General features: G+C 36.1%; 1 protein-coding gene across 1 annotated transcript in view; it reads left to right on the top strand.

Moving 5' to 3' along the window:
* The window catches only part of RNGTT (RNA guanylyltransferase and 5'-phosphatase), a 280,323-nt gene that overhangs the window by 65,123 nt on the left and 190,998 nt on the right, over positions 1 to 24,202 (top strand). The window contains exon 9 of the mRNA XM_008517909.2: positions 13,814 to 13,949. Within this exon, the coding sequence (XP_008516131.1) occupies positions 13,814 to 13,949 (136 nt within the window). The remainder of the gene's footprint in view (positions 1 to 13,813; positions 13,950 to 24,202) is intronic.

The raw sequence follows: 24,202 nt of genomic DNA, 5'->3' as shown, positions 1-24,202 counted from the left end.
ATGGTCCTTTATGTCAGTCTTCTTGAAGTTTAAGGCCACCTGGAATTGCTGAATCAGTTGGTCAACCCAGTAGTCTTTGAGGTACTTAAAAGAGCTGTTTTTGAATAGAGAGTATGGTAAGAGAGTATTTTCCATAGTGATAGAGAAGGGAGGAAATGAACACTTGGAGTAGTTTCTATGGAAGGGGAAATAGACCGCCTACTTCTGTGACTGGAATAAGAAAAGAAAGGGGGTGATGTCACAGCCCCCCCGTCCCAAGGCTCCTGGTGGGCTTATCCTGCAGGAGGCGCAGGAAGACCACGTGGCAATTCACTCCCTGTCATCCCCCCAACATTTTATTTCCTATTTTCAGTTGTAACTCAAGGACTTTTAGGTGAACCTTTTTTGGTACTTCATGAAAACTTTTATTGAAAGTAGATTATATTAGCATTCATTCAGTTAGTCTAGTCAAGAGTAAGTTTTAAAAGTTGCGTAATAGAAAATGTGAAAACTAGAAGACTGTGATTGCAACTAGCTTGTGATCCTGCTTCATTGTCCTTTTCTTGTCTCTCTTTTTTTTAAAAATTGAGGTCATATTGGCTTTTAACACTGTAAATTTCAGGTATACATTATTATACTGCAGTTTCTGTATAGACGGCATTGTGGTCACCACCAATAGTCACTGTACACATGTACCCCTTTACCCCTTTCACCCTCCTGCCACCATCTTTTCCTCTGGTAACCTAACCACTAATCTGTTCTCCTTATCTGTTTGTTTGTTTATCTTCCACATACGAGTGAAATTGTACGGTATTTGTGTTTCTCTGTCTAACTTTTTTTGCTTAGCATAATACCCTCAAGGTCCATCCATGTTGTTGCAAATGGGACAGTTTTGTCCTTTTTTATGACTGAATAGTATTCCATCCCATGTCTTCTTTATCCAGTCATCAGCTGATGGGCACTTGGGTTGCTTCCATGTCTTGGCTATTGTGAATAATGCTGCGATGAACGTAGGGGTGCATAAATTTTTTTGAATTGTTGACTTCAAGTTCTTTGGATAAATACCCAGTAGGGGATAGCTGGATCATATGGCATATCTATTTTTAGTTTTTTGAGATATCTCCATACTGTTTTCCATAGTGTTTCTTGTCTTTTTACTCCTCTTTGCTCCTTTTACCCTCGTTAGCATCTAAACAAGAATATTTGTATAGCTCAGAAGGGAGGAAAAATCTATTGACTATAACTTTTGGACAGATGCCTTAGTGGAAGCTCCTTTTTTCCATACTGTTTTTAAAAATTTCAATTTCTTTTGCTTATTTTGACTTCTTTTGTTTGGCTTTTATATTTTCTTTTGCAGTTTGAATGGTAAGGGTGGTTAGAAGTTGTTTAATCTAGTGCTTTTCATAATTTAAGGTAAATACAAATCGTCTAGGGGTCTGTTAAAATGTAAATTCTGATTCAGGGGCTGGCCCCATGGTGTAGTGGTTAAGTTTGGTGCGCTCTGCTTCGATGGCCCGGGTTCATGGGTTTGGATCCTGGGGGCAGACCTACACCACCATCAGCCATGCTATGGTGGCGACCAACGTACAAAGCAGAGGAAGTTTGGCAACAGATGAGAGCTCAGGGCAAATTATCCTTAGCAAAAAAAAAAAAAAAAAAGTAAATTCTGATTCAGTTAGTCTGGAGTGGGGCCCAAATTCTTCATTTTTAACAAGTTCCCAGGTGATGCCAATGCTACTGGTCCACAGATCACACTTTAAGTAGCAAGAATCTGTCTCATTTTCTCAGGATGAGGATATGAAAGACAGAGAGACCAAGTTTGTTCAACAACTTATACCTAATTAGCAGTTGTGGGCTTTTATTTTTTAATGTGACAAAAAATGTCATTTTTTCGGCGTAAGGGAATATTTAAAAACCAAGAGAAACCTTCCTCTTTCCCTAATTAAATGCCAAGTCATTTATTTGGCCAACTTTATTCAATCCTTAAGATCTACCTGAAGATTTTCTTTTCTAACCTTATCACTCTTGAGAATTTAAAGAAATTGATTTATTTAACTATGTATCCAATTATTGTTTTAGAGTGCTTACCTTTTGGACTTTTGAGAAACAAATTTTAGTGAGATTAGAAGATGTTAAAAATATCTATATTATTTTCAAATCTAGTTTTTGAGGTAGAAGCTTCTTGGTATAGAAGGGTAAATCATGTTTTTATTTATATAAAGTGAGTATCCACGTGTGCTTTATTTTCAGACAGTTCTACCTGGAGGAGGTAATGTAACCAGATAGGTTTTGTGTCTTTGGTAGCACTTGTATGCATCCTTTCTGTTCTCTCTTCCATTTGAATCTAGCCTGGTTTCTCTTGTACCTTAAGTGCTGTGAGGATTGTTGCAGGGCTGGAGATGGGACATATGCGTGAGTGTGCGTGTATGTGCATGCGCTACTTGGGGGAAGTGAGACTGCCCGTTAAGATTCCATAATTTTCTAATTCTTTGTAGATTGTTGGAAAGGAGGAGGGAGCATACTCTATCCCACAGAAGTGGCAATTAGCACGATACATGTTGCTGGTAGCAAATAAATACAGTCCTGATTTGACAGTTCTTTTCGCTAGTTGAAAGGTATGCTTTGATATTCTACTTGTTGCATTTCCCCAAACTCTCTTAGTTGATTTTGTAAACTTGTACATAGGAGGTGACTTTATCAGTCAACTCTTATTATTATGGTAGTTATTATGTTTCTTTTGTGTTGTTAAGGGAAATATGAACCCATGTAGAATTAATTAGATTTTTAAAAAATTTATGTTGTTACTAATTTTTATTTTAATGAGCTAGATTGTGGGACAAAAACATGATAATTTTCTGTTATAGGAAGAGCTTTTGGAGTTATTGTATATTTATATGTACTATTATTGTGAGTAAATCTTAAAAAGTTGTTTCAGTACATTGGAATATTTTAGGCTCAGGTTTGTTTTTATCATTCTAGTGTTTAGAAAACAATTTCCTAGACAGATTGAGAGATCCACCTGATTCAAGCTTTTTTGAGTTCTCTGTTTTGAGTTATTGCTCACTCAAGTCATGCAGCTTCTGAGTTTACAAAATTTACTTGGGTCACACCTTTTCATGGAAAAATGAATTCAGTAAGTATTTACTGTAGTTGTCTGCCTTTGACTGTGTAAATGTACTTATAAGCTTGAGTCTGTGGGCAACCTTTATAGGGAATCACCTGTGGTTTATTTTTCTGCATTTCACAATTTCTGTGTTCACTCTTCTCTTTCTCCTCTCTGTTTGGAAGGGATGTCCTTTCTTTCCTGCCTATAGAATTCTTAAACTAATTCTTTGTCTTATCCACGGTTCACTTTGTCAGTAACCTCAACTCTTTTTTTGGATTGTGTAAAGTACTTGTTGTAGTATTGATAATAATGATATCCAGCCTTAATTAAGTACTTACTGTGTGCCTTGGACATAATATAATAACAAGAGCTGACATTTTATTACCATATGTCAAGCACTGTTCTCTACCCATCACATATTAACTTCTTTTTTTTTTGGTAAATATATATTACACAAAGTTTACCATCTTAACCATTTCAAGGTCAGTAGTATTAAATACATTCATAATGTGGTTTGCAAACATCACCACCATTTATCTCCAGAACTCTTTTCATCTTGTGAAACTAAAACTCTATACCCGTTAGATAATAATTCCCTATTCCTCTCTTCCCCCAGCCCCTGGCAACCACCGTTCTACTTTCTGTCTCTCTGATTTTTATTACTCTGGGTACCTCATGTAAGTGGAATCAGACAGTGTTTGTCTTTTTGTGATTGGCTTATTTCACTTAGCATAGTATCCTCACGGTTCATCTGTGTTATAGCATACGTGAGAATTTTTTTTCTTTTTAAAGGCTCAGTAATATTCCATTGTATGTCTATACCACATTTTGGTTAGCCATCCATCTGTCAATGACACTTGGGTTGCTACCACACTTTAGCTGTTGTGAATCATGCTGCTGTGAACCTGGATGTACTAACTCACTCATTTAATTCTTGCAGCCACCTTAGGAGGTGGGGACTTCTGATGAGGATACTCAGTTTGAGAACAGTCAAGTGATTTGTGCAAAATCACACAGCTAGGAAGAGCCTCTCTGGGATGCATGTACTTAACTACCACAGTAGACTCCCATATATCTGTCTATGTTAGTGCCTTCTGTTTTGCATACAGATATCTTCACCCCTATTTACTATATAGTGATATATAATTAATGGTATGTAATACAAATACCTTTAATACTAATGTTGGCAAATGAACTTACTCCTTAAACTAGATTTTAAGGCTCCTGCTTGCTCCTTGTATGCTTCTCTTCTACCAGAGGCGATTATGTATTATACATAATAGAATTATAATTTTCAGGAAACTTTGAGTGATAGAGTGATTGGAATAGGACCTGTTATTTGGAGTATGAGAGATTTCATGGAAGAGTGTTTGGAATAAGAGTGTGAAGATATGTATTTTAGGATGAGATGGTGCAGTAGTACAGATACATAGGCTTAGACACAGGCATGTACAAATTTCTGAGCAGTAGAGGATGGCAAAATGAGAAAGGGATAAGGAAGTTGTAACTCGAGTTAAAGCACATACTTAGGACGTGGACAGTTAGAATCGTTCTATGTATTTGATGAGGTTTTTAGTTCCAATCTGCCTACTTGTTTTTTAGGGTTCTAGATAGTAAGGACTATTGAGTCTGGTGTTATAAGGTCTGGAACTGGAATTTTCTTCTCAAAGCCCATGGTGATAGCATTCCTACCATTGACACATGTAAACAAAGTAAGCAAATTAAATTGTTGGGTGGTTTGGAACAAATTTGCTCTATAACTTATTATACACTTGATTATTTCTATTACTTATCATTAATTCTGTGGAATGTGAGGGTGGAATTTAGAGACTAACACTGGGCCCTACACCTTGACAAACTCTTTTATAGGGTTGATTTTTAAGCTTTGCACAAGACTCTAAATCTTGCTGGTTGAAGGGAGTTTCTTGAGACAGAAACATCTGTGCTTTGGAAATTATTCATAGCTATTAATAGAAATAAGCATACTTGGTATTTTTAATGAGAAGGCTTGGAGAATTTGTGATTTTTTTAAAATGGTGGATACCGCTTGGTCTTCACGGTTTACTTGTGATGAATTACCTGAATTGAAATAAAAGTTAGAGTCTTTTGACTGATGATTTTTCCATAGACAAAGCTTACTAAGTACCTAGCTTAAACAAAAAAAGTAGATGAACAGAACACAGTAGAAGATTTGCTGTATAAACAGCATGTAAAATGAAGATGGCTATGCTTAGGTAGAAGACATTTAAATGTTGGCAAATTGACCAAATGTTCGGTGGTATGCTGCTGGCCTGCCGTTTAATACACAATTAACATTCTAAGATCAAAAGCTGGTTAGATAAATTTGACAATTAAATTGATGGGGAAGCGAGTGGGCTTTGCAATTTAAAATTAAATAATGCATGTTGTCTGTTTAATTAACTGTGTGTGTATGTAAGTGATCACATAATAGAATGAAGCTCTGGGCTTAAAGTGACTTTAAGACCATAAAACCTTAATCACATCTGTTTCATGACTTTAAATTGATGTGACACGAGGATTAAAAAAAGAGCCAGTCCTTTTGAATAAGACTGCTGTGCTTATAGAATCAATAAATCAAAATCAAAATACCTGTTGGGTTGGAATCTTTTATAATGCTGAATGAAAATTTTGATAGTTTTTGATGAAAAGAATATGTTAGAACTGTGTCTTTCAGTGATTGTTAACAGCAGCAATAAAAAATTTTAAAAAGTTTAGGTAGTTGTGGTGTTGCTGTATGTGTGTGTTTCTTCTTTAATTTGTTAATGTGAAAATAAAATTGACCTTAATGTGAGTACTTTGAATTTCTTGGGAAATGAAATAAGGTAAAGCTGCACTTCTGCGTCAAATAGTTTTTCTTTTCAAGGGTTGAAATGTTATTTTTGTCAGATAAACAGATAATAGCTGTTAGTTTGAAAATAAAGCTCATGTGAAGGATTACATTGTTTTATCATCAAATATTGGTCCTTTTGTGGAAGCGATGTAAACAGTGATGTTTAAAGTTATTTGAACTGTTTTGCTGAGATTCCTTAACTTACGTTGGCAGACTTTAGGTTGTGTTTCCATAGAATTCTTGTCTGAATGGTAGTTAGATTCCCAACCCAGCCTATAAAGCTTGCTTAATTCCTAAGGTAGCTAAATTACTTACTGTGCATGTCTCCTGTGAAAAGTGATGAAATGTACTCTTCCAGCACTGATAACTAAATGAACTATAATTGCAATAAATATAAGTAGTTTATATTTGTTGTAATCAAAAGCTCTATTTTGACTAGTTTAAAAACTATTGGGGAAAACTGATTTGATTTTATCAGATGAGGAGGAGATAGATCCGTAGTATTCTGGAGATTGTGAAGGGGACTCTGTGACACTGATTCTTTGTTTTGCCTAGGTGGATTAAAAACTTGCGACTTATAATTTTGCTAGATACCAATGTGTCACTACCCTTGATCAGAGTTTTCTTAGGTTTATTTATGGAATGAAGTGAATGAGGCAAGAAGGAGGAAAATGTTTTTTCATTTAAAAAAATTGTGGAAAATATACAAAATTTCTTTTCCTTTTTATTTAAGAGTTCAAAGAAACAGGAAAAAATGGGTTAAAGAGGATGTGGATATCCTTTGCAAAAGAGACTACCACAGATAAAATTTACTGAGCAGTGAGCTAGTGAGAGAAAAAGACAAAGTGTGCATAAGCCCCCGTGGGGAAGGAAGAAAGCTGGAGTTCGGCAAGTCGGCTGTTCTTGTATCATTTTTAGAATAAGATATGACAGGTGTTGGTGGGTAGGGGGCAGAGTCTGACCAACTGCTCTTTATGTCAGGAAGGTTTATAATTGTATCTGGGGAAGTGGCTCTAAACTGAATTTTCTATGTAAGAAATTTTAATATATCTGAATTTATTTCTGTAAGTTCTACGACCTTGAGTATTAGGTTTCAGGGACTTGTGTGCCAGTTCTATTGGGAGTAGAAATGAGAGGAAATGTAGCTGGTATAGAAACAGTAGAGGTTTGGCAGTGAATTCTTATGAGAGAAAAGATACAAAGAGAAAGTAAAGTCTGGGCTTAACATTATACACTCATCTTTGTTGAAGGTTGGGAAATAGGTGGGTGCCTCTTGGCATTAAGTTACTATGTAAAGAGATAGTATCTTGTAACCCTTGGTATTGGGGATGTGTTGGGGGACATAACTGTGGGATTATGTTCTAAGCTTATTTAACTTACTTGAATTCAGCTGCATATAGTAGGCAAAAAGGAAAGAAAGGAAAAAAAATAAGAACCAATATTTCCATTGCGTTGCATTGACTGCAAGCAGTAGAAATCAACTTTGGCCAATTTAAGCAAAGGAATAAGCTGGAAGGCTCTCAGGAGAACCAGTCTTGGAAAATGGATAGGAAGCAAGCAAAGCCAGGCAGCCAGCACGATTGCCAAGGTCAGGCACAGGAACACTTTGAGTAGGAAGCCACCATTGGCGCTTGCTGACAATGCCTCTGCCCTTGTTTGAATAACTTTTCAGCTGTTCTTGTGCCTCTTTGTCACTCACTCAAGTTAAAAGTTTTGGGGAAAGAGCATTAATTGTTTGGCTTAGCGCCTGAGCCTGTTTCCAACCTGCTAGGGACAGAGATAGAGGAAATCTGGGCCTTTTGGTTTCCATTGTGAAAATGATATCATCCATTTGCATATCCCAAACAAGGGGGTCTGTCGCTTCTCCCAAACTAAACTGAACAATTACTCCTTCGTCCTTAAATGCTCCTTGGCTCAGTAAATAAAGTGCACCCGGTTCCTCTTGCCAGAAGCTTGGAAGTCATCCTTGACTTCTCCTATTCTCTCAGCCACAAATCCAATCAACAGCATATTGTCCTGTTAATCTGCCGCTTAAATGTCTTGAATTTATCCACCTGCCTCTAAATTATCATTGGCACCATAGTCCCAGTTGGTGTACTATATAAGCCTCATAATTTCTCTGATCTACAGATTGGTTTTGTATTTTGTACATGTATTGTATGGGGGTGAACTTTTAAAAATGCAGGTCAGATTATGCTATTAGTTTGCTAAAAACCTTTCACTGGTCTCTGTTTACTTACCTACTGTTTCTCAGCTCTAATCTCTTGAAACTGGGATGGGGGACTGGGACTCTGCAAAGGGACTCGGATTCCCTTACCAGCTTGCTTCCTGTTGGGTTTTACCATTGGGAACAATGGCAGGAATTCGGTAGGTGAGAGAAGGGACTCCTCTTGTTTCTAGGTTCGTTATACCTCCAGCGGCTGTTGATAACTATCACTTCGTTTTCCTGCTTCATTTGGCACTCCCAGCACCAGCCTTGCTGCTCCCCATCAGAGGTACCAGCTTCTGGGTGGGGCATCCTAAGTAGACACAGTGCCACTTGCCTTACTTCCTCACCCACTGGGCTGTGTCCCCCTTACTGGTTTGAGCATCTTTCCTTCTGTGCCTCCTCCGTAGCGATTCAAACTTGAGCTGCAGGGCTCCTCTCCTTAGAGGTCCAGGTACTAGCCACATGATGCCACTTCCTTAGAGGTTTGAACACCCAGCTGCATGAACCTCCCCCACCCTCTTCCAGGCATAGCCCCATAATCCCCTTCCCCCAGCGTACTAACTTCTGATAACACACCTCTTCCATTTTGTTCCCCCATCCCTTCAGATGGTAGTCCTTCTGCAGTTACTGTTTCTTGATTGCCTCAGCCTTCCTTTTGCCTTGTGGCTTTCCAGTGTCTGTGTAACTAGCGTGCTGTATTAAGTCCTCAGTGTTTGAATTACCCATTATGATTTCTGTTTGTCTCATACGAGGGGTTTTCCATTTTCTAGGATAAAGTAAAAAAAAGTTTTCATTAATTCCTAAGTCCTTGGCTACTTCTCTAGTCTCAAGCCATGCCATTTCCCTTCTTTCTCTTTACGCTTCAGTATTCTGAAATTTTTTAAGTTGCCAGAATGTGCACCTTCTGTTGTTGTGTCGAGGATATTGCACCTGATAGACTCTGTTCCAGGCACTGGTTATCACCCTCCAAGCCCCGCCCCCACCTTCTGCCCCACAGCAGTTGCTTGGTTAACTTCTGCATAAGTCAGGTCAGAGGCAGTGTACTGTAGAGATTGTAGAGATAGGCCATTGTGTGGGTTTTGATGTCAACTTTGCTATTTTGCTAGCTTTATGACCTTGGGCAAGTTACTTCACTTGTTGTGTGTTTCACTTTCCTCATCTGGAAAATGGGAGTAATAATTTTACCTACATGGTAAGGTGGTTGTAAGGCTTTAGTGAGTTACTGTAAAGTGCTTTGAACCCTGCTGTATGCATAGTCATTGCTCAGTAAGTGCTAATAACCTCGAGTTGTTACCAGCTACGTGAGAGTCCTTCTGGGATGCCTTTCCCCGTCTTGCAACTCTGACATGTTCCACCTTTGCATACTTCTTGTAGCGCCTTGTACTTCACCTTTTCAGTACTTACTATGCTTGAGATTATTTGTTTAATGTCTCATTTTCTTGCTAACAGTCTAAATTACATGAAGTTACATGAAGAGTCTGTGCTGGTCACTGTTATATCCTGAGCATCTAGCACTGTGCCTAATACCTGGTTGGCCCTTTAGTAAATATTTTTGTAAAATTAATTAATTAACCATTTTAAAAGAAAAACCATAGTGAGTTTGACAGGAGTTAGTACAAATGCATAGAGATGGTGGTGAAATGAATCAATTTAAATGATCTGCTTTTTTGTTTTTATTGCTCACTAAAAAGCTCTAGTATAGACGCTGTAAAATAGGAGAGGGGAAACATCTGCTAATTTTGAAGCCGCTGCGGTTTGATGAACAAGGTTTACCATCCCATCTAGTTTCCTTCCCTTTCCAAAGGGAAAACAATTCTTGTACTCTGATTAGACTGTATTTCTGTTTTTAATTTTTCTGTAGCTTTATTTTTGCCTCCCTGGCTTGTAAAAGCAATTTGTTCTTGTTTCTAGAATTTCTGAGAATACAAAAAAGTATAATGATGAAAGCAAATATCATTGATAATTCCAAGTAGAGATGACAATTCATAACATTTTGGTATAGGCTTTACTGCCTGTCTTTTCTAAATATACAAAGTTTTATCTCCCTATCCCTTATAATCAATCATATTATGCATTCTGATTTTTAACTTGCTTTCTTCATTTAATATATTGTATATCTCTTTCCATATTAATGAATATTTTTATCATCATTTAAAATATGCTTGATATGCTCTAAGATGGATATGCAGTATTTATTTACCTGATCTGCTAAATGGCGGGCATTTGACTTTCATTTTGTCATTGTCATGAAATGCTGTAGTGAGCATCCTTGTACATATAGCCTTGCTTAACAAGTATTTTTGAGTGCCTTCTATGTGTATGCAAATAGACTATGCAAGACACTTAGTCTGTGGGAAAAAATGAAATGGATGTGATCTCTGCTTTCATAGTATGTAGGTGAGGTAAATTCTTAGAAATGTAATTGATGGTCAGGTTTGGTCTGAATTGGTGACAAATTTAAATTATAAGATGTTTAAAGGCTATTTTACTCTCAGACTTCTATTAGTAATGTGAATTAGGATTCTAAGATGCTATTAGTCACCTATACATACATATATTTTTGTCAGTTTTCCTCTTGAATTATGTACTTCCTAAATTTTATTAATGTATATTTGGTGGTTTTACTTGATTAGCTTTCTCACATTTCAGTGACTGTCCTGAAAGATTGTTTCTAGTCAAGCTGAAAAACCAGCATTTAAAGTACAGCAGTTTATAAATTTGGCTTTTCTGTAATCTGTATAGCTTTGGTCTATATACTTTAATATAAAAAGTCCATCAGCAGTTTCTAATTCAGTGAAGCTTCTACTGAATTAATTTTTGTCTTTTAATGAGAATGGATGTAATACAAATAACTTAGTAATTCTGGGTATTAAATTTGTGATTGAGGTGGTTTCCTAATTAATAAAAAATTATATTACACTAGTGATTCATATCTGCTGAAGGTAGAACCATAGTTACATACTAAGCCAGCATCTGACAGTGTGTGGGATAGCTGCCTCTTTTTTAAAGAGTCTGGCTGCTTTTAGAGACTGGAGTGATGTGGAAATATTTCCACATTTCCCTACCTTCTCTCTGTAACGTGAAATAGCTCCTTGCTTTTTGTAGGTATCACATAACAAAAGAACACATGATTAGGAGTGACTGGAGTTCAAACCAAAAATCATATCCCAGAAACTTGTTCCAAAAATTTATATGTGCAGAAGAATCCCTAAATACCAACTGCTAAATAATTTCTTTGGTATCTCTGCAGATGCAAGCTGTGTTTTCCCATGAGCAATCATTTATAGTGAATTCCATCTTCTAAAGCCTTTTCTTCCTTGGTCTTTTAAATCTGTTTACAGAGATTTACAAAGACAGTGTTTTCTTTTAATTGATACTCCACTTGAAGTAAAAGAAAGGTCTGCTAGTAAGATACCCACATACACACACACATATAAAATAAGCATCTTAAGATATGAATAGAAAATAAACAATTATGACAGGAAAAGCAAATATACCAGCACCCTGGGATTTAATGTTTATTCTATTTGAACTTTGTATTTAAATCTGAGCTTCTGGGCAGCAAGTGAGAAGGAAATATAATTTCTGTCATCATCATATATCAGAAGAGGCAAACCATTTATTTTTTCTGAATTCTAAAATTTGTTAGCATAAGTCAACTTCTCTCAAGTTGTGGATATAGAACACCTGTTCTGCTGAATATTAACAGATATCAGGATTAAGTTTAGGAAACAATGGGCTAGTAGATAAGATAAACAGATTTATTATATGTTTTCTCATAACCTTAAATATTCCTAATATGTATCTTGACTTTTTAAGAGAAAGATACAGTGTTTCCCTAATTTATTTTGCCATGAAATACTTTTTAAAGTAAATATTAAGCTTTGCAAAATGCTGGCCTAGGTTCTTAAACAACATGATGGGTTGTGTCTTCAATACCATTTTTGCGGAAGATATCATAGTTGCTTTCTATTTGATCTTTCCTTATGTTGATTAAAATTCTCTTTGAAACACAATCCAGAGCAAGGCTGACTTCTTCCAAGAAGCCTAGATTCTCCCTATCCTCCAGGAATTGCTGCTTTTGAAAAGCTCCTGATGTCTGCCAGCCTGCTGGCCAGGCACTTGGTCCAGGAGTCCCTCAGCTGCATAGTCAGTCCAGACTGAGGCTGATTTTATTTTTCCTCGTGAAACCTGAGTCTCCACCCTCCGCATCTCCTAGGCCTACAGCTGTTTCAATACGTGGCAGGGGCCTGAGCTCTCTTCCTCCTACCCAGAGACCTGCTGAGACTACCTAATTAGTTTGAAAACACTAGCAACAGCGTGCCTGCAGACCAGTCCCAAAGTGTAAGCCCCTTTGGTCTTCCTTGCTGCTCTTACCTTCACCAGCTGTTGTTGCCCACTTACCTTCACCAGCTCTCTCATTTCTGCTCACCTATCCTAAACATGTCTGTTTGCTCTTTAGAGTGCTCGTTTATGGGGAACGAATTATCTTCTATTATATTAGTCACCATCCATCTCTTAATTTAATGTTTCTTCTATCCCCTGGCCTTAACTTGATTCAGTTCCATCTTTCAGTGTTGCTTCTTTCTTCTGACATAGCACGTGGGTTGGACAGAGTGGTCAGCATTCTCCTCCATTCTCAGTGGTACATCCGCACTGTTATTCTTCCACTCTTTCATTTTACAGCAAAGAAAAATAACTTGACAAAATGGTTCTGTTCCTTTGAGGCTTGTGCCTTTTAACTTTCTAATTTATACCTGTCAGTTTTCTCTCATTCTTTGAAAAGTTTGGTACCTGGATACAGTCTCCATTTTCACCCCAAATCTTGCCATTATCTGTTTGGTAGCACGGCACATCAGTCTATAATTTCCTCAACTTGAATCCATTTGGGCTTTATTTTTATATATGGCACGAAGTAGGGCTCTGTTCTTGATGATCTGCTGATGGGAAATCAGTGATGGTAACTTGACCATTTGAAGAATGATGCATTTTAAAGTAAATAAATTCCCCCATATATTGATTGGCTCTAAGAAGCTAAGAGCTAATAAAAATTCTGATGAGCTTGAATTTAAAAATATTTTAATCATGTAATAATGAATGAGAATTGTACCTAAAGTGGTGTTATCTGGCTCTGTCATAGTATTGATTCAAAGAGGGGTTAGCAGTTTTGCTAACTGTAATGTGGTAGAAAGAGCGTTGGATAGTTTGCATTCTGGCCATTTGCAAATCACTTACTTTCTCTTTTTTTCTACTGCAAAGTGGAGATAGTAATACCTAATTTGTATAGTTGTTGAGCCAATAAAATGCAGTATTTGCGTATCTGTGTGTGTGTGTTTTGTAAACTTTGATGTTTAAGATCTAATAAAAATTGAAGAACGACTCTCTCCTAATATGGGTCATAAGATTGCTCTGGAACATCGCATTGTCTCCATAAAAAACTTTGATTTCTCTATACCTCATGTTTTTTATAGGAAACAAAAAATTTTTAAAAAGGAACATTTGTATTTGTGGTACTTTAATCTGAATGATGGTGGAAGGGGGCCTCTAGTGAACATTATGCCATGCAGCTCATTAATAAGTCTAAGGAAAACCAATTTAATTGTTATTTCTTAGTACCCTATTCTTGAATTATACAGTTAATATTACCTTTTTAATGTTTCATTTACAGATATATGATGCTGATTGATGGCACAAATGAAGTTTTTATGATTGACAGAGATAATTCAGTGTTTCATGTTTCAAATCTGGAATTTCCATTCCGTAAAGACCTCCGTATACATCTATCAAATACTCTTTTGGATGGGGTAAGTCATATTTTATCTTTTTTTAAAAAAATTAAATGTTGACGTTTTTCTTTCTCTTGTAAGTAAACGTGTATTTTTATTAATTAAATAGGAAATTTAGAATCTGTTTTTTTTAAAAGTTTTTTTTAATTGAGGTATAATTGACATATAAAGAATTGAATCCAGCTTTTATTAGGATGTTAAATTCCATTTATTTCTTATCTACTCTTACTGTCACTTGATCATTGTCTTGGGTATGTGAGTAAGTAAACAAAATGAAATCTTAAATGTTTTTGTACTTTGTGATTGAAAAAATTCTTGTTAAAAAAGACTAATTTTATTTTATTATTTTACTTGAGTTTTAATTATGTGATATGACGTACCACATTTTTCCCTTGGCTCTTTAGCTATGGACTAATAGTTCCTGTTTCAAGAGAATCATGCCTTTGAAAGCAACTACTGTACTTTTACATTTGAATTTTGAAAGCTGATAAGAATTTTCCCATTTCAGAAAATCTATATTTAATAATCATAAAATTACTTGATTAAAAATATTTTAACTTTCTCCCATGCAAACAAGCTTTATTCTCCTCAATTCTAAAAATAATTGGTTCATTGTACATCAAAATCAAAATAATATAGAATGTTGCAAAAAGGCTGATAAAAATCACCTGAACTGCTATCATTGGAGTAACTTCTGCTACCATTTTGATGAACATTATTCTAAACTTTTCTCTGTGCCAGGGTGTTCACTCTTACACGTCTGCTCCTGAGGGATATAACACATTCACATTAGTAAGAGCAACTCCGAGCATCGATCTTAAACAGAGCAAGTATCAGAATCTTTAGGGGAGTTGGGATCCCTTCTAGTCGCAGTAAGATTCTGAATAATCTTGGTACCTCTGCCCTGGTTGTATATGAGTGCTCTGGTCAAATATCTACACATACAGTTACATAATTTGCATGAAAGGAACCAAATGTTGCATGTGTTTTGTAACTTATCTTTTTTTCCGCTTATCATTTTGTTTTGGACGTCTTTCTCACATAAATATCTGAATGGTATACTGTTGTATATGTAAACACCATAGTTTGAGGTTTCCAAATTTTCTTGATTGTGAAATTGTAGGACGTGCTTGTTAAAAATATGACCCATCTCAATAGCCCACCCTAGACCTAATGAATTAAACTCTTCCGGCGGCCAAGGTATTTGTACTTTTAATAAGAACCCAAGTGATCTAATTAGGCAAGTTTGAGAAGCAATTTTATAATTTAGTTAACCAGTCGTCTTTTGGTGGACATTTTGATTTTTTGTAGTTTTTTCTATTATAAGGCACACTTGAATGCAAATCCTTATATGTTTTTCCTGTCACAGTTGTGTAATTTTATAATTAAGAAGATTCTTAGAGGTGAGATTGTAATGTGTATTAAGAATCTTTTGATTGCAAGTAACTTTGTCCAACCTAGAGTAAATGAGGAAAAAAACTCGACTGGCACAAATAATTGAGTTTTAGCTTGACCTGCTTCAGGTTGGATCTGGGCGCTCAATGGTACTAGCTACGCTCTGTCTTTCTTGCTCTTTCTCTGCTTTACTTGTCTGTTTGGTCTCATTCTGCATGAAGTCTCTTTCCACGTGGGAGGCAAGTTGCATTGTAGCCCAAGCAGAAAGAGAACTTTTTCTCCGAACATCCGTATATCAATCCAAGGGAAAACTCCAAAGGGCCTTGCCTGAGTTATATATCCATGGAGGAGTGACAGTGGAGGCCAGGGACTCGTTGGTAGCAGTACCACTTGGAGTGCAGGAGCAGTAGTTTTTCCAAGGAAGGGCCGCTAACAGACCATACCATGTTCACTATCCTGGATTTGAAGGCACATCCATTTAAAATATTGACATGTAAATGCCACGCTTCTTTCCAGAAAGTTTGAACACATATACAGTTAGTTCTACCAACCATATATCAAAGGATCTGTACACTGTCTTAAACACTAAGTTTTGAAAATTTACTATTTTCTAATTTGATGAGGGAAAAAAATGACTTTTTTACTTTAAAGGACAGTATAGCATAGTGGTTAAGAGCACTAACTCTAACTGTGCCTTACTGTCTCTCTCAGTTACTACATGAGGGACTTTATATAATTTACTCAGTTTCCTCCTCTGTAGTTAAGTGGGGCTAATAATAGAACTTAGTTCTTGGTGCTGTTGTAAAGATTAAGTTGGATAGTTTATAAAGTGCTGATAATAGTGTCTGGCACATAGTAAGATAAATGATTTGTATTTATATGAATTGTTAGTGAGATTTAGCATTTTTTAACTTATTTATGAATTACTATATTTCTTCTGTGAGTTGCCTGTTCCAATCCTTTGTACATTTTTCTATTGGGATTCATCTTTTTCTTACTGACTTCTGAAAAGTTTTTGTCTATTGGGGTATTACTTTCTGACACATATTTAAAAAAATGTATTTATACTATTTCTGTGGCACAAGTTTAAATTTATGTAGGTAAATTTATATAGATAAAGTTACAAATACGTTGGATTTTAATATTTAGCTTTTGTGTCATTTTAAGAAAGGGATATTTGTACTTCAGAATTATTATAATACACACCTCTATTTCCTTCTAGTACTTTTATGGTTTTACTTAGGTATTTAAATATTTGATGTATCTGAAATACATTTTGATAAAAGGAATAAGATATGGGTGGGTGCAGTTTTATTTATTTCCAAATGTCTGTTGCCTTAGCATCATTCAGCTAATCTCTTTTTTCTTTTTAATTGGATATATCATTTTTATTGTACACTGGATTCCCTTATATATCATTGTTTCTTTCTTAATTTGTTTTCCTGTTCCATTAATATTTTATATTCTAGTGGTAGTTTTAGATTGATTTAAATACTATAACTTTAGCATACAATTTAATGTCTGACCGACCAAGCACACCCAGTCTCCTTGCTATTCTGAGATTTGCCCTTAGATTTTGCTCTCTTCTTTAGCTTTTGCGTGAATAGGCTATTTGATTGAGAAGTTAGGCTAGATTAGTATGTTATACTTTATAAAATGCAAATTCTACAACAATAAGCTTGTATTTTTCTCTGCATAGGCATCTCTGGTAGGCTTGTCTCCAGACCATTCACCTTTCTGTTTGCTGTGTCTGGTTGTGTGGTTTATCTCCCTGCCACTCCTTCACTGCCTTTCTTTGGAGGGAAAAGGGTCTCTACATCTTTCTTGTAACTTCCGCAACTTCAGGTCTCCTTTCTATAGGGACACTACTCACGTTCTTTAAAATTTCTTCACTTTGTTCAACGTTGAATCTTTTTCATGAGCCAGATTGAATTACATCTGGCTAACGTTCTCTGGAATTTGTATGAGAATGCTTCCTGTCTTAATCAAGATGAAATTTGCTCCTCTATTTCTGTTTTGTATCAACACATATTGGGTTGATAGAGAGTGGCTTGTGAATATTCACTTAAATTCTCAATGATAGAATTCCCCTAATGAAAATCGCATGCATAAAATAGGTATTTATTTGTTTGACAGAGGGAATACTACTTTCCAAGTGACCTGAATGCTTGTTGCCCTCATCCCAGGTGCTTTTTTAAAATTTACCAGCTAAATATTGCATCGTGCAAACCAAAAGATGGAAGACTGTGATTGGAGATTGGGATGTTTGAGTCAGTCACTTCTGAGATAGAGTTTTGGGTGACGAGAAGGTTCAGGATGTGACCTAGAAAGAGTGAGAGGTTGAAATTGTATGAAGAAGAACAGTGGAAATGAGATCAAGAGAAGTATTCGGTGGGTCAGAACGAGTGATGACAGGAGTTCAGGTAGAGAGGATGACTGTGAGTCGGGGACTGAAGATTAGAAAGAAGAAAAGAAGGTAGTATAGTTGGGTGGAGACTGAGTAGCAAACAGACTGAGCAAGGAGTGACTATAGAGTCACAAAACGGAGAGTTATCTGTACTGTGTACTCTGTGGAGCTGCTAGTAAATTTTCATTCCTGTGACAGTGTGTAGTAACATATCATTTGGTAATAAAAACGACATACGTATATATACATAAATATAACTTCTGTAACATATATGTGTGGGTTCGTGCTGCAGGCACACACACACATCTTTGTGGTTGACAGAGCCACTGCATAGGTTGGAAGTACAGTAGTCCCTCCTTATCCAAGCGGGATATGTTCCAAGACACCCAGTGGATGCCTAAAACCTCAGATAGTATCGAACCCTATATATATGAAGTTTTCTCCTATACATACATACCTAGATAACGTTTAATGTATAAATTAGGAACAGTAAGAGATTAACGACAATAACTAATAATGAAGTTGGCTTTGGGGCCATTATTACGTAAAATAAGGATGACTTGAACACAGGCACTGTGATACCATGACGGTTGATTTGATAACCAAGACGGCGACTACGTGACTAACAGGCAGGTAGCTTATACAGCATAGATAGGCTGGACAAAGGGATGACTCATGTTCTGGATGGGACAGAGCAGGAAGGCGTGAGATTTCATGACACTATTCAGAATGGTGTGCAGTTTACAACTTATGAGTTGTTTATTTCTGGAATTTTCCGTTTGATGTTTTTGGACCGTGGTTGACCTTGAGTAACTAAAACCTCAGAGAGTGAAACCACAGATAAAGGAGGACTACTGTATTGTTCACTGAACATCTCCAGGGTGTGCCATTCTCATCATAGTTATTGTGACTGGCATCCCTGGAGTTGTGCTGTACATAAGCTGCATAGCCGTTGCAGCAGCTTGGGTGGTTAGTTCATGAGAACAGCAAAAATATTTTAGTTTTTATTATCTTCGTTTTATTTAAAGCACAGTGTTTTAGCGTTGAAATTAATAAAATAAAAGGAAGAAAAAGAAATTAATAAAATAAAAGGAGGAAAAAGACTTAAGTTATAGCATTTGCCAGAGTTTAGTATAGTTTATAATTGAGGTAATATTTTTGAGTGCCTGTCTTGTTCAAGTTGCCGTGCCAAATGCAGGCGTTGCATAGACGGTTGAGGAAAATACCTCACCTTGAGACATTTTACTTCATTGGGTAGGGGTGGAGAATGATTGATAATGATGGAGGAGACTTTCTAATAAAACAGCGGAGTGAAGATTGGTGTTTAAAACAAGTCCTGTGGTGGTTCAGAGGAGAAATAAATTGCATCTGGTTAGTTAGGAACTAAAGATGTTTTATAGAGGAGTTGGCATTAGATATGGAAAGATTTCTATAGAAAGAGATTTTTGTTGGACACGGGCTAGGGGCATTCCAGGTAGGAAATAATGCTTAAAAATTAGAGGTTTAACTCTGCAGATTTAACTTAGCAATACTGTTTATTTTCACCCCAAACTTGGATAACTGAGAGCAGCATAATAGACTCTTGTCATGTTTTAAAATAGCAATATGATTCATGATGTCAATTTACTTGGACCAGAATTATAGTTGCCATATCTGTTTTTCCAGTTAGTTAATTAAAATTAGTCCTCTGTAGTTTCCTGTGTCTTCTACATTTTCATTTGCAAATTGTTTTTGTAAAATTCTAAATCCAAGAATAACTCCAACTACCTAATTGTCTGGCTGTCGGATGTGAGCATTGAAGCTTTTGTTTTGCTCTCTAAATTATATTCTTTGACTCATAAAATGTAGAAAATAGAGGTTTAGAAATATGGCATTAATTTACTTGAAACAAGCCAGTGAAATTCAATCAATTTTATATTGAGGCTAAGAGAAAGATATAGCAGTTTATCATTAAAGTTAATAGCAAGAATCTTGGAAAAATTACATGTCTTTTCAACTGTTAATCTTTTATAAAAGAGTATGCATGTTCATTGTTAAAATTCTAGAAAGTCTGTGCATTATAAAGTAGAAAAAATTCAACTATCAAAAAGAGATTACATTTTAACATTTTGATGTATTTTCTTTTAGTCATTTTATTGTTCCTATATTTAGAGACTGTATGTAATCAGTATGTACATACCTGATATTTAATATATGCTGTGTATGTGGGTTTCCATCATTTTCCTTCAATCTGAGGAACTGATTTTAGATTTCTTACTTAAAATTTTTTTAATTTTAATTTTTTAAATTGAGTTCATTAATAGTTTATATCATTGTGAAATTTCAGTTGTACATTATTTCTTGTCTGTCACCACGTAAGTGCTTCCCTTCAACCCCTGTGCCTATCCCTCACCCCCCTTCCCCATGGTAACCACTGAACTGTGTTCTTTGTCCATGTGTTTGTTTGTATTCCACATATGAGTGAACTCATCTGGTGTTTGTCTTTCTCAGTCTGGCTTATTTTGCTTGGCATAATTCCCTCCAGGTCCATCCATGTTGTTGCAAATAGGATGATTTTGTCATTTTTATGGCTGAGTAGTATTCCATTGTGTGTGTGTGTGTGTGTGTGTATGTATACCACACCCTCTTTATCCAATCATTGATCAGTGGACACTTGGATTGTTTCCATGTCTTGGCTATTGTGAATAGTGCTGCAGTGAATGTAGGGGTACATTTATTACTTTGGATTGTTGATTTCAAGTTTTTTGGGTAGATACCCAGTAGTGGGACAGCTGGGTGATTTTGTAGGTCTATTTTTAGTCTTTTGAGGAATCTCCGTACTGTTTTCCATAGTGTTGTACCAGTTTGCATTCCCACCAGCCGTGTATGAGGGTTCCTTTTTCTCCACACCCTCTCCAACATTTGTTACTTTTAGTCTTAGTGATTATAGCCATTTGAAGAGGCATAAGGTGGTATCTTAGTGTAGTTTTGATTTGCATTTCCCTGATGATTAGTGATGTTGAACATCTTTTCGTGTGTTTATTAGCCATCCGTATTTCTTCTTTGGAAAAATGTCTGTTCATATCCTCTGCCCATTTTTTGATTGAACTGTTTGTTTTTTTATTGTTCAGTTGTGTGTGTTCCTTATATATTATGGAGATTAACCCCTTATCAGATATGTGATTTGCGAAAATTTTCTCCCAATTGGTGGGTTGTCTTTTTATTTTCATCCTAGTTTCTTTTGCCTTGCAGAAGCTCTTTAGTCTGATGAAATCCCACTTGTTTATTTTTTTGTTTGTTTCCCTTGTCTGAGAAGACATGGTGTTCAAAAAGATCGTTTTAAGTTCGATGTCAAAGAGTGTACTACCTATATTATCTTCCAGGAGCTTTATCGTTTCAGGACTTATCTTCAAGTCTTTGATCCATTTTGAGTTTATTTTTGTGTATGGCATGAGATAATGGTCTACTTTCATTCTTTTCCATGTGGCTGTCCAGTTTTCCAAACACCATTTATTGAAGAGCCTGTCTTTTCTCCACTGTATGTTTTTGGCACCTTTGTTGAAGATTAGCTGTCCGTATATGTGTGGTTTTATTCCTGGGCTGTCAGTTCTGTTCCATTAATCTGTGTGTCTGTTTTTGTACCAGTATCATGCCATTTTGATCACTATGGCTTTGTAGTACATTTTGAAGTCAGGGATTGTGATGCCTCCAGCTTTGTTCTTTGTTCTCAGTATTGCTTTAGTGATTTGGGGTCTTTGGTTGCCCCTTATGAATTTTAGGATTCTTTGTTCTATTTCCATGAAGAATGTCATTAGGATTCTGATTGGGATTGCATTGAATCTGTAGATCGCTTTGGGTAGTCTGGACATTTTAACTATGTTTATTCTTCCCATCCATGTGCATGGAATCTCTTTCCATCTCTTTATGTCATTATCAGTTTCTTTCAGAAGTGTCTTATAGTTTTCATTGTAGAAGACCTTCAGCTCCTTGGTTAAATTTATTCCTAGGTGGTTTAATCTTTTTGTTGTGATTGTAAATGGAATTGTATTCTTGAGTTCCTCTTTCTGTAAGTTCATTATTAGAGTATAGAAATGCAACTGATTTTTGTAAGTTGATTTTATACCCCGCAACTTTACTGTAGTTGTTAATTATTTCTGATAGTTTTCTGATGGATTCTTTAGGGTTTTCTATATATAAGATCATGTCATCTGAAAACAGCGAAAGTTTCACTTCTTCACTCCCTCTTTGGATTCCTTTTATTCCTTTCTCTTGCCTAATTGCTCTGGCTAAAACCTCCAGTACTGTGTTGAATAAGAGTGGTGATAGTGGGTATCCTTGTCTCGTTCCTGTTCTCATGGGGATGGCGCTCAGTTTTTGCCCATTGAGTATGATGTTGGCTGTGGGTTTGTCATATATGGCCTTTATTATGTTGAGATAATCTCCTTCTGTGCCCATATTGTTCAGAGTTTTTATCATAAATGGCTGTTGGATCTTGTCAAATGCCTTCTCTGCATCTATTGAGATGATCATGTGGTTTTTATTCCTCAATTTCTTGATGTCGTGTATCACGTTGATTGATTTGCGGATGTTTAACCATCCCTGTGTCCCTGGTATGAATCCCACTTGATTGTGATGTGTGATACTTTTGATGTATTGCTGAATTCGGGTTGCCAAAATTTTGTTGAGAATTTTTGCATCTATGTTCATCAGCGATATTGGCCTGTAGTTCTCCTTTTTTGTGCTGTCCTTGTCGGGCTTTGGTATCAGAGTGATGTTGGCCTCATAGAATATGTTAGGGGAAGCGTTCCATCTTCCCTAATTTTTTGGAGTAGATTGAGAAGGATAGGTATTAAATCGTCTCTAAAAGTTTGGTACAATTCCCCAGGAAAGCCGTCTCATCCTGGCCTTTTATTCTTTGGGATGCTTTTGATTACTTTTTTCAATCTCTTTACTTGTGATTGGTCTATTCAGATTATCTGTTTCTTCTTGATTCAGCTTTGGGAGGTTGTAAGAGTCTAAGAATTTATCCATTTCCTCTAGATTGTCCATTTTGTTAGCATATAGTTTTTCATAGTATTCTCTTATAATCCGTTGTATTTCTGTGGTATCTGTTGTAATTTCTCCTCTTTCATTTCTAATTTTATTTATCTGAGCTTTCTCTCTTTTTTTCTTGTAAGGCTGGCTAGGGGTTTGTCAATTTTATTTACCTTCTCAAAGAACCAGCTCTGTTTCGTTGATCCTTTCTACTGCCTTTTTTGTTTCAGTTGCATTTATTTCTGCTCTGACTTTTGCTGTTTCTCTCCTTCTGCTGACTTTGGGCTTGCCTTGTTCTTCCTTTTCTAATTCAGTTAGGTGTAGTTTAAGATTACTTATTTGGGATTTTTCTTGTTTGTTAAGGTGAGCCTCTCTTGCATTGAATTTCCCTCTTAATAGGTCTTTTGCTGCATCGCATATAAGTTGGTATGGTATGTTTTCATTTTTGTTTGTCACCAGATATTTTTTGATTTCTCCTTTAATTTCTTCAGTGATCCATTGCCTGTTCAATAATATGTTGTTTAGTCTCCACATCTTTGTCCCTTTCTCAGCTTTTTTCTTGTAATTATTTTCTAGCTTTATAGGATTGTGATTAGAAAAGATGCTTGTTATTTATTGAGGCTTGCCTTGTTTCCCAACACATAGTCTACCCTTGGGAATGTTCTGTGTGCACTTGAGAAGAATGTATATGCTGCTGTTTTTGGATGGAGTATTCTGTATATGTCTATTAAATCCAACTGGTCTAGCTTTTCATTGAATTCCACTGTTTCCTTGTTGATTTTCTGTCTGAATGATCTATCCATTGATGTGAGTGGAGTGTTGAGGTCCTCTACTGTTATTGTGTTTTTATTAATATCTTCTTTTAGGTTTTTTAATAGTTGCTTTATGTACTTTGGTGCTCCTATGTTGGGTGCATAGATATTTATGAGCATTATTTCTTCTTGATGGAGTGTCCCTTTGATCATTATACTGCCCCTCTTTGTCTCTCTTTACCTCTCTTATCTTGAAGTCTGCTTTGTCTGATATAAGTGTTACAACACCTGCTTTCTTTTGTTTGCCATTAGCTTGGAGTATCATCTTCCATCCCTTCACTCTGAGCCTGTGTTTGTCATTGGAGCTGAGATGTGTTTCCTGGAGGCAGCATATTGTTGGGTCTTGTTCTTTAATCCATGTCATCACTCTATGTCTTTTTCTTGGAGAATTCAATCCATTTACATTTAGGGTGATCATTGATATATGAGGGCTTAATGCTCCTATTTTATCACTTGTTTTCCGGTGCTGCTGCATTTCCTTTGTTTCTTGTTCTGTGTATTTTGGTCTCCCAGTTGAATTATGTAGTTTTTTTATGATGTGTTTCTTTGTTTTCTCCTTCTTTATTATTTGTGTCTCTGTTCTGGTTTTTTGTTTAGTTGTTACCATGAGGTTTGTATTCAAAATCTCGTGGATAAGATAGTCC

This window comes from Equus przewalskii, chromosome 9 (assembly GCF_037783145.1).
Source record: "Equus przewalskii isolate Varuska chromosome 9, EquPr2, whole genome shotgun sequence".
Lineage (NCBI taxonomy): Eukaryota > Metazoa > Chordata > Mammalia > Perissodactyla > Equidae > Equus > Equus przewalskii.
The sequence above is the reverse complement of the archived record's forward strand: the minus strand, read 5'-3'. Positions and strand labels throughout refer to the sequence as shown.